At 37.7% G+C, this 12,212-nt stretch overlaps 1 protein-coding gene across 1 annotated transcript in view; it reads right to left on the reverse strand.

The window, feature by feature from the left end:
* Iqcm (IQ motif containing M) overlaps positions 1–12,212 on the reverse strand; it is a 469,797-nt gene that overhangs the window by 355,210 nt on the left and 102,375 nt on the right. The window contains exons 4-5 of the mRNA XM_037206157.1: positions 7,622–7,704; positions 5,418–5,682 (exon numbers count right to left, since the gene is read on the reverse strand). Of these exons, the coding sequence (XP_037062052.1) occupies positions 5,418–5,682; positions 7,622–7,704 (348 nt within the window). The remainder of the gene's footprint in view (positions 1–5,417; positions 5,683–7,621; positions 7,705–12,212) is intronic.

Raw genomic sequence — 12,212 nt, forward strand, 5'->3', positions numbered from 1 at the left:
TTCTTACCTATATAGTCTCTGCACTGACTTTTGTATATATGCTGAATCTCTGAACAAAGTGTTGCTAATCAACAGATATTTAAATTCCTATTACTATCCTCACATAAGGAAAACAACTGTAAGAAAATTTAAAGGGAGTTCTCATGCTTGAAAAGGTAGGGAGCCTCCTGGGAGAACACAGACTTTTATGGGTATACATCATCTCTAGCATTATCCCTTGAGTTCCAACTGTCATACAGCACCATTTAACTTCAAGAAATTGAAGAAATTTATTTCAGATGAGTACTAAGGAAGAAAAAGATATTATCTAGTGAGTATCTACCAGTCTCTTCCAGTCTGGCCTTCTGAACATCAAATACCCATTAATTCTTGGTCCCTGAAAGAAAGTACTTTCCACAAGTGCTGTGGGATGGTCTGTATGTCAAATGCTCTGATTGGTCAATAAATAAAACACTGATTGGCCAATGGCCAGGCAGGAAGTATAGGCTGGACTAACAGAGAGGAGAAAGGAGAAAACAGGAAGACAGAAGGAGACACTGCCAGCCACCGCCATGACAAGAAGCATCTGAAGGTGCCGGTAAGCCACAAGCCACGTGGCAAGGTGTAGATTTATGGAAATGGATTAATTTAAGATATAAGAACAGTTAGCAAGAAGCCTGCCACGGCCATACAGTTTGTAAGCAATATAAGTCTCTGTGTTTACTTGGTCAGGTCTGAGTGGCTGTGGAACTGGCGGGTGATAGAGATTTGTCCTGACTTTGGGCAAGGCAGGAAAACTCTAACTACACACAAGGAAACAACCTAGAGTTCTCAGAGGCATGGCGTTCAGCTCTGAATCCAACCTTAGCATTTCAGTCAGATTGATTTGTGGCTCCCAGTGGTCTAGTGATATGAGAACAAGTGCAAAAGTTATCGCCATCTTCCCGATAAAGCACACAGCATGTGACAGACCACAGGGAAACTCCATCAACAACAGGGAAAGAAGATACAGCAGCCACTGGTCCACAGAAGGAGCCTGCTGTGGAGTTGCTTCGAAGTCTCTTCTGGCCTATGGTGTGAAGTTTTTTCCAGGGGTCACTCTCTACTCACTGAGAAGTTTTTGACTGGCCCCCCAGTCACCTTTTTCTGTTAACCTTCCTGGAGGCTACACAAGTAGTTCAGTTCACTTCCTGCATGTTATTTTACTTTTTGAACACTCAACTAAACCTAGGCTCATAATTTCTTCAGTAAAGGAGTTTTCTTTTAAAATTGGTGTTTCTGATCTATTTGCTTCCAATTAATTCTACATGCCAATAACCACATTCAAAGTCTCTTTGTATTCATAGTTCTAAAGCATACTTTGTTTTCTTACCTCTTGCTAAAGTCTCTCAACGGTGACTGCCCTGGGGTTATCTAATATAATGGGGTAGGTTGTGAAAGACATATCCTTAGTAGATTTTTTTATGCAATGATAATTCTTGTTGGAGATTTAGATCAAAACCAAAGGTTCAACCTTTGTTTGTCATTGCAAATAAGGCAGTATTTTTCTTAGTTCAATGCCTCTTTTTTATATTAACTTTTAAAGGCAGACAGAACCACTAACATTTTTAATACTATTTCTGAGTTTCTTTACCTGAAGCTACAATACTCAGGAGCACATGATCTACTTATCCCTGGTCTACCATCACATAAGATGTGTTCCTGGCCTTCTAAATTACTACATACTGACCCCCTAAATTGCTTCATACTACCTCAGTAGAAATCACTAGAGAAGTCGCACTTGCCCTCTTTCTGATTCTCTGTTTTGTTGTTGACTACTAGGTTACTCTACCTTCTGATACCTGGAGATCTTTCCTCTTACTTCTAACCTCCAGGTGCTACCCTCTTAATTGAAGTCATCCAACGGTAACTGAAGCAATCTCTCCTTACTCATCTCCTAGAAAATGCGCACCTCCCTTTCTCTGCTGGCTGTAAACATTTCAGCTGCAGTTTTTCTTAAAAGTATTTGGATTATTCCTCTGCTTTCAGGTTAAAGTTGAATGTTCATCAATATCTAGTGTCATTTCTCAGACCCCCTAGTCATCAGATTCCACTTCCCTTGAAGATTACCCACTCATTCTCATGCTATCTACCATCTGGCATGCTAGATAGGATGGTCCTTCTTTCTTGTATTAACAAATATCTCTCAGAATTTACCAGACACTTTAAAGTTCCTGGAATACATGTCTGACTGCCCAGTCTGATGTGATATTCTTCTATTGATTTCAAAGCAGCAAAGCTTGCTTCTATTTATAGTATCATTCATGCTATATTCTCATGTTTATATACCTTACTTCAGCAAAGGTCATACAAATTACATACATCAAGTGTGAACTTCTAGATCAGAACTAGTATAAATTTTAATCTCCTTATACATTAAATAATAAATAAATGTATTTACCAAATGCATAGATCATGGAATTTCAGTACATTAATGACCTACACAGAGAGAGATTTTAATATTCAGTCTTCATTTACTGTTCTCTTAAGTACCATATTTCCTTTCCCAACTTCCTAATGGCTATCTCAGTATGTATGCCTACTTAGCAGATCTAAAAGTGAATTTTTTAGCTTCCTTCATTTCTTTCCCCACCCACGTACTATCTAAATTTCCCCTAATATGATTTGAATGTTTGTGTCCCTCCAAAATTTACATTTGAACCTAAGATCTAATTATCAAGGTTTGGGGATTTTGAGGAGTGGTGAAGTCCTAAGGGCTTCATCCTCTACCAAGTGAGGGCATAGCTTTCATTCCCTCCAGATAATGCAGCATACAAGTTACTAGGAAGCAGGGCCAAAGCCTTCATTTGTGCTGATATAGTGTGTTCCCCAATATACTGTGCACCCTAATAAAGCTTATCTGAGGATCAGAGGAAAAAGTCCACCACTATATTAAACATAAAAATCAGGCAATGGTAGCACATGCCTTTAATCCTAGAATTTGGGAGGCAGAGATCCAGCCAGATCTCTGTGAATTCAAGGCTACACTGGGAACAGAGCCAGAGGCGGTGACACATGTCTTAAATTCCAACACTAGTTAACCATAAAAGTCTGGATGTCTGTACAGACAGACAGGAAGTGACAGAGCTGGGCAGGAAGAAGAAGTGATGTAGCAGGGCAGAGAGAGGAAGTGAGGATTGCAGGAACAGGAAGGCATATAGGCGTGGGTATACCGGAAGTAGGTCTCTTTGGAGACTGAGGCGTCAGCAAGGTGAGGTTGACTGTGGCTTGTCCTATACCTCTGATCTCTCAGTTTTAACCCCAATATTTAACCTCAATATCTGGCTCTGGGTTTTTTTATTTATAAGACCATTTAGCAATTCATCTTACATTCATTAAATATTATATTTCTGTTTTTGAAGCCTCCATAACTGTGTGAAACACACACACACACACACACACACACACACATTACTCAGGTATTCTTCCGTAGCAACAGAAACAGATTACAGAATACTCTTATTCTTTTCTCAACTCAGTAATGTCTGCTCAGTTTTCTAGTTTTAAACCTTAATGTCTCCATGCCTCCACTAATTTATCTTGTTAAATTTTTAAAAACTGTTTATTCATCTTACAGTTCTAATTCTGAATTTACTAACATATATTTAAAGAAACAATAGCTTCAAGGACTGACAGGCACAATATGTGAGAAAGGAGGTGAGGGGTAGTGGTTGGTGGTCATTTGAATGAGAACGATGGCCCCATGGGCTCATCTGGCTGAATATTTGGTTCCCAGTTGGTGAAACTGTTTAGGAAGGATTAGGAGGTGTGGCCCTGGTAGAATAGGGACATCACTGGGAGTGAGCTTTGAGATTTCAAAAGCCCAGCACTGTTTTCATGTCTCTTGCTCTCTCTTCCTGATGCTTATGGATCAAGCTCTCAGCTATTGTTCCAATGACATTCCTGTCTGTCTGCTGCCATGCTCTCCACTATGACATGATGGTCATTGGACTGAAAGCCTCTGAAACCATATACTCAAATTAAATGCTTTCTTTTACAAGTTGCCTTGGTCATGGTGGTTTGCCACAGCAATTGAAAAGTAATTAAGGCAGGGGTATTCTTGGTCAGTGGAATTGGGAATAAAAATAATAGATTACTACAGTGCTTTTCTGATATTTTAATATATGATCAATGAATATCCAAGAAGAGAGTATAATATACAGGGCTTGTTTTTGTTGTCTGCTTGTTTTCCTCTGCTCTCATCTTCTAAACACCACTTTATCAAGGCAAACCACTCAGGACTAATGCTCTGAGTACATGCAAGGGCACCATCACCACACATGTCGCCTCACTGCCCTAGCACAGGTCTGGTAGTGGGACTAGTCCTCAGGCAGCTTCCTCATGCTGTTATTTTCCCCACGGGCTCTCTGTTTCCAGTTTTATTTTTTTAACAGAAATATCTAGTTATGCCTCACCATGGCTTTAGAATCATTAGTAGCTTTTACAAAGCATAGGTTCAAACTCTATGCTATTTATTAGGTGCCTTAAAATCTGTCCAATCTCTCCTCCCAACTTCATTTCCTAACATATATTATGATCTTTCACCCTCCTGGGGATTGATACATTTTGCTCCTACTCTTCAATATGGATTCTCTCCCAACCTACCTCTGAAGAAACATCTTAAAACCTATTTCTAGTGATATCTGTGCTGGTGAACTTTCATTCTGGCCCGAACTTGTTACTCCTTAATTTGTTGCTCCTTAATTAATTACTCCTTAGTGTTTCCACACACTTTGCTTCTACCTCTATCCCAGCAACTGTCATGCAGTGGGATAAGAAAAGACCATTTTGTTGAATGAAAAAACTGCAAATATATGAATGACTTAGCAAGTATTTTAGAAATACCTAAGTTACCAGGAGGCTTTCACTACTGTAACTAGAAATTTCTGTGAGGTCATTTATTTAAACTGTTATTATGAAGAAAACAGTATTAACTCTGTTTAAAAGAGTCTTCCACCTTACTGTGTTTCTAATGGAGAATAAATTTTAACAACATTTGCCTTACAGAAAACTCTACAGCCTGGGAATTCTGTTTAGGATCTGGGGAAACATCCTCAGAAGAGGCTACCTGCCATAGCCATCCCTCTCAATGGAACTAAAGCTGATTAGTATCAGGGAAATAAACATTCTTGGATGATCTATACTAGAAAAACATGCTGCTGTTAGAAAATGCATGAGCCAGTTATGGTTCCCAAGTTCTCCTTCCCCATTAGGATGCTCTTGTCACAGCTTCTGGTGGACTGAAGGTTGAAAGTGCCTCTGGTCATTCTCTTCAGCTTTCATCACTAAATATAAAGTTCTAGATTTTGTCTGAAGCAGGCAACCTCATTTCAAGTTAACAAAAAGTAAATAGTTCCATGTGTTGTTTTCTGACTTTAGTGCCTCCATCGAAAGCTTACCTTTTTGTAAAGGATCTTCAGGCTGGTACTTCTCTTTTAAATTCAAAACATGTGGCTTCGATGAGGAAATTTGCTCTGAGTCTTCCTCTGAAGGTGGGCATTTGGAAGTCTCTTTGGGATAGTTAATGCTTCTGAGTACCATCCGATGTTCTTGAACTATATCAAGGATTTCACTTTTCTTAATCTCAAAAGGTATGAACCTGCCAGTTTTTGGCTTTTGGTGTTTATTTTTAAAAACATTTATAGAAGTAACTTGAGGCTTATTCTATAAATAAAACAAAAAATAAAATTTTAATATTCATTATTTAATACAATTGCATAGTAAATTTTGTGAGTAAATTTTGTGAAGATAAAATCGTGTCTTCACTGACTGCATTTTCCAAAGTGTCTTGCTATAGAAGACATTTACTGCAATATGCATGACAGTTATTAGTTGAGCCCACGCTCTAAAGCCATTCCCAAGCATGAATGTTACAATCCACTTCAAAGGAAAAGTGAATTGTAAAATAGCAACTTCCACCTCAAAAGAGATATTTTAAAATGCAAGCACATAAATGGTGAGCCCTGAAAACATACATACAAGCAGCATTATGCAGACTGAACAGGCTATATTTAGGATTATAGATGACAGTACATATATGCATGCAAAAACAAGAAGGAGGAGGAGGAGGAAAGGGAGGAGGAGAAAAGGAAAGAAAAAGAAGAGAAAAGAGAAAAGAGGCTGAATTTGAAGAGGAACAGGGAAAAGCATATGGAAGGAAGGGTTTCAAAAGCAAGAAGGGAAAGGAGAAATGTTATAATTAAATTATAATCTCAAAAGTAAAAAAAAAAATTAGGCTCAGAGTAAAGTGTATTTTAAAATAATTTTCAAATTTAATTATTTTTAACCACCTTTGAGAACTCTTAATTGCCAATAAAATTCCCAAACCTTTCCCTGCTACCCTGGAAATCACTCAACATATATGGAGGTATGTTTTCATGAAAACCGTATTGATAACAGGACATAATTTCTCATATGTGTTTAATCACTTGTTTCTTAGTTTTGACCAACATTTGTGGTGGAAAACTAATACAGCTCCAGATCTCCAAATGTGATTGTCCATACAGTATCTGCCCTACAGACAGATAGGTTACAAAAATTCAAATTATTGTCAGTTCTGACTGTTACCAACTCAAGATATCAATAAGATTTTGGTGATAAGTATTGTTTTTGCCAGATAAAATAATAGGGAAATATTGGCTGTCAAAATTGCATATAATTCTTAAAGCAGGTCAGATTTCCAAGGTATGTGACTAACCCTAAACACATTCATCATATATACCTTGCCTGCTACTCTAAAGAAAATATAACTAAAAATAATTTAAATTTTTTGAGAAAAATTAGCATTATTTGTAAACAATATTGATTATATGGCTAACTAACTATGGTCATCCTCAGCAAAAAGTTCATCAAAAGAAACATCAGCTAAAAGCACAATTTATTTCCAATAAAAGGAGCACCATTAAAATTCTGTTTAAAACTCAATTGAAAAGAGAGCAGGCACACAGTAAACCATCCTGAAGATCCCCTTGCCTCCCCTGTGTGCCACAATGGTGTCTGCTCTTCCCCTCTGCTCTGAGAAGCCTTTCCTCCAAGCTGTGGCCCTTGTCTGTCTGTGTCACCCTTTCCCCTGCCCCCTTCCTGCACCCCCACAACTGTTTGCCACTGGCAAACACCTGCTGAGGCAGCACAGTTCTTGTTTTGGGGATGCAAGGTTGAGAAGAGACAGTCAGCCCTCCAGGGCCATAGGCTGGCAAGAGAGCTCTAATGCAAAATGACAGGAGAAGACAAGGCACTCATGTCATGCTGAGGGGACAGGGGACATGCATCCATGAATTTTTATTTTAGTTTTGTCTAAACAGTGTTAAAGGGACATTTACTTAAGATAATAAATCCAAATAAGTGTTAACACCATTAAAATTATATCAAATGTGCAGACTAAATACATTCATAACATCAAATAATTTGAATAAGTAAAAAGATCTTACTTTTATATGTCATCTGAATCAGTTTTTATAAAAGCTACTGAAGGTGCCATTCTCTCCAGAACTCAGAGCCTATCACATATTAATATCCACGAAATCCTTTGTGCTATCCAGTACAGTATTCAAAAGCACTTATTCGTTTTTCTGAATAAAACACATTAAATAATGCAAAGCACTACCTCATTTATTCTCTTGTAATGTTGAGCAATAAGAGATTTTGCTTCTTGCAAAAAGTCTTGCTGGGTGGCTTCTAATACAGAACCTAAAATAGAAACAAAAGCAATTTTTAAAAATAAAAGTCTTTGTTTTATCTGTTTGGTTTCTGAGACAAGATCTCAAACAGGCTTGGAATTTGCAATCCTCCTGCCTCAGCCTCCCAGGCACTGGTTAAAGTAATTACTTATGCTTCTTTAATCAAGGTGGTGAAGACAGATGATAGTTGTGAGTTTTAAGGGGTCTTATAGAAGAATGGTCAAAGTGGTTCTACAATTAGATTCAAAAGAAATTAATATAATGATCTTTTTATATAATATCTGCTATTTAAGGAGACCTAACTTATAATGCTCAGGATAATGAAATAAGTGATCTTAAATATTGAATCCCTGAAAAACCAAAGAAAACCCAAATTGAAATATTTATCAGCTTTGAAAATGCTTTGAATATCATCTTACAAAAAATATTAAAATATATTTGGGGCATAAAAAGTATTAACTCTTACCCTGTTGACAAATGAATATAACTATATATTTCTTTGAGTATATTTAAATTATTACTTATTGATTACAACATAAAATGCCTCAATAAATCTGTAAGACTAGCATGAAAATAAAAAAGATTCATACCTAATGGTCTATAATGCTGTAATTGTAGCTCTTAACTCATTTCTATTTTTCTAAATTTCATGATTTCCTTTAACCAAAGCTACATACAAGCTCTCTGACATGTACATCGTGTACGCCATTCTCACGTATTCTAGTTCAAGAGGCCATTCTTAAATATGACCTTTAGAAATAGCTGATTCCGGTATTAAGTATTTCCCAGCTTCCTCCTCTTTACTCGGACTCCATAAATTGAAAAGTACCACCTATCCAAATTAGCTTTCCATCTGTCCAGTGGGCTCCCCATACAATTCTATCTCCTCCATAAGTCTTAAAATGAAGGTTTCCTCTCTCTTCTTTACATCCACTCAGATTTTAAGCAATTTTAAAGAATTTTATCTATTCAAAGTGAAAACATATGAGATGCCTTCACACCACCTGAATTAGTAAAACTAAAAAGATGCACAACATGAAAGGGTGGTGTGGCTGTGAGGACACTGGCACCCTTGTGTGTTACTGGTGGAAACACAAATGCAAAATGGAATAAGTGGCTTGGAAAAGGTATGAAATGTTTATAAAATTAAAAGTGCATTTATTCTGTGATTTAGAAATTTTACTTCCAAGTATGTATTACAGAAAATGAAAACATACTCATAAGAGATTTAAATAAGATTGCTTACAGTAGCTTGCTCACAAGTCAAATTAGAAAGGGCTCACATATGTATCAGTAAGAGACTGGAGAAACAAACTGTCTTATACTCATGTGATAAAACTGTTAGCCATCAAAAAGAAAAGAACTAAATTATTAACATGCACAGCATGGGGGTGGGTCTCAAAAACAGCATGCCAAGTTAAAGTAACCTACAGGAATAGAACATATCACATGGCTCCCCTTATATGAAGTTCTAGAATAGAGAGTATAATCTATGGTAGGAACAAAACAATAATGAATCTTCTGTTGGAGCAGATTGAGTGAGAAGTCCCTAAGGAGGGACATGAAAGAAATATCTGAAATGATGGTACCCTCATGGGAACATGGGTTGAACAGGGTTTTATGATTGTGCTAACTCATGAATGTATATCTAAGGTTCCTGCATTTCATGGCATGTACATTTTATATTAACAACAGTGTGTTTTAGAATTAGAGAAAAAACAAAACTGTCCCTGCATGCATGCCCAAAACACCATGCTGCTATTTACTATGTGTAGTCATAGGCCACCAGGAGCTCATACAATCAAGTTCTGAGGATTGGACCCCAGAGAGACCTTAGAAATACAGGAGAGGGACAACCAGACTGTAGTCTCCCTTCAAAGTACTGGGTTAGGATAGGAAGCAACTAAAGCTATTCTAGTGGAATAAACAGCACAAAAGTTGTCCCCAACAATCCTGAAGACCACCACCTGCTCCTTGTTCCCTATTCTCACTCCCTCCCTGCTATCTATGGAAGTGCGGTTGAATCGTGACCAGACCCAGAGTCCCAGTCCTGCATCCAAGGTGTCTGTGTACATCTCAGGATCATCACTGGTGGCATTTTTCTCTTTTCAATAAAAAAAAATGCTTGAGATTCATGCACATGTTCCTTGAGAACTGTGTATAGCTGGTGCAGACAGAGCAAACTCTTATGTCCCAATCCAGAGCCCTAAGAGCACTCACTGTCCCCACATAGACTTCAGAATGCAAAACTGTCAGTTGCATGAAATTGCAACTAAGATAAAATTCCACTTTGAGGGGTTCTCTAGCCAAGCACTTTCTTCCTGAAGGAATGGCACTGAGCTGCAGTTTCCAGTGTGGCTCCAAGACTTGTCCTTTTTCTCATTCTATGAAAATCCTTTCCTGCTTCAATTATCTTCTTCTTGGTAGCTGAATTTCCATAGTTCCCAAAGCTATGGATAAATGGGATAAACAACACACAAGAGGTATGGAAATTTTTATGAAATTAAAATATATTTATCCTGTGACCTATTTTACTTCCAAATATTTACAGAAAATGAAAACATATCCTAAGAAATTTGAATAAGAATGCTCCCAGCAATTTAACTCATAATTCAAATTGTAAGCTTCACATCTGTATCAGTAAGAGGACAGAGAAACTGTGAATCATGAGAAGGTGGTATACCTTGACTCATAATAAAAAACTGTCACCTGCCAGTTGCATGACGACAAAATTAATTCACTAGTTTTTGCTGAAAATGTGGCCTTGTATAAACTAATGTGTTCATTCCAGCCAACAATTTAGAGATAATCCAGTGATCAGTCAAAGACAAATCTCTGAGCTACAGAGGCCTGGGGTCCAATGAAGCCACAAGGGGCCCTGGCCTCCTGTGCCACTTGCTGCTCTTTTCTCCAAATCTGCTGCTTCCCTTGATGCCACACACTACCTATGAGTACCACAGACTTCTCTGAGGCTGTTCATGCTCCTAGAATACACATTACTGACTTTATTCTTGGCCCCTAAGCCTGCACCTTTGTTGGCACTTAACACACAGGCATTCCAGCTGAGACCCTTGAAACTTAAAAATAGCTTTTGACAGAGAAGTTAAATTCTCAAGATATCATTTTATTCCTGTCTGTGCTCTTTGTTGACCTCAGCATACCTGGTCTTTTCATGCCCAATAGTGCCACATATCTCCTTCAAACTGTGGAGAAGCCCACATTTACTCTGGCCACCCTAACAGTCTTCTTGGTATTAGCAAGCAGATCTGCACTCTGGAGTCTTGCCACTGCATATCCCCATGGTGAGGTCTTGAGATTCCTCAATGGAACAAGGCCTATTTGATAATAAAGCAGCAGAGTGGACAACCAAGGCCATGATGCACCAATTTCCCATGGGTCCTGAGGTGGCTTTGCTGAGTGTTGTGGGAATTCTGCCATTTGGTCTAATGACTAATGGAATGGAACGGGTAGGCCCAATTGGCATGGTCATCTTTGAAAATACGAGACCCTTTAACAATCTGTGGGGGAGAGTCACGCTTCCCTTTTTGAACTCTGAAAGACTTCTTGACACCAGGGCTTGGTGGACTTGTTTGTTCTTTCTCCATCTCTCCCTGGTTCTGTATTCATGAGTGTGTTCTATTGATTTCATCCTTTAATAAAGCTGTCCTGATCCAAGACTTCCATGGCCTACCGAAAGAGCTGAGGTTTTCTGCACATACACACTGACTTCAAGCTGGCCCTTGTTGTCATCAAAGGTGCTGAGTCGGCTATTCTGATTTCTGCACTAACTGAATTTAGCTTTGAAGGATTCAATTCCCACCGCAGCATAAGAGAATTCAGATCTTAACACAATGGGGAAAGTTGTACTAGAGTTATTTCTTTATTTCTTTATTCTTAACAACTCCAAGAGTAGGTCTATGCTCAACAAGTGAGTAAATATTTGAACAATTAAACAACTCTAACAGTAAGGGTCTATCCAGTTAATGTTTGCGCTTCCTACTTCTTTGATACAAAAGGGTGAGGATATAAACATGAAGTTTTTGTATATCTAAGTGCACATAATAACTGAAATTATGAAGTTGTCATTGTTGTTCCTTCTATATTAAGGTATCTATACTTCATTACATTTGTAAACACAGACCTACCACATACAGAGTAACTTTGAAGAAGCCACATTCCTGCTATGTTTTAATTCAATTTGCTCCTGAACCTGAACCTTATTTTATTTTTTCAAACTTTGGTTTTCTTATTGGTAAAACAAGGATAATATGTCCCAGATAGCTGTTAAGGAAGTTGATTTAGATATTATCACAGAACATTTAGCTGTAAGACCCAATGTATAAGTTTTCCCATTGGGCAGCTATTATTGCTATTATTACTTATTATTGTCATCATACAAAAATTTTCCTGCCCATGTTTGCATACTTAATTTCATTAATCAATTCTTATTTTGTCAATAGCAAAAAGATGAACAACCTTCTAATTTAGTTTAAATCATCTGCTTAGTTATAGATATTT

This window comes from Peromyscus leucopus, chromosome 5, assembly GCF_004664715.2.
Source record: "Peromyscus leucopus breed LL Stock chromosome 5, UCI_PerLeu_2.1, whole genome shotgun sequence".
NCBI classification, from domain to species: Eukaryota; Metazoa; Chordata; class Mammalia; order Rodentia; family Cricetidae; genus Peromyscus; species Peromyscus leucopus.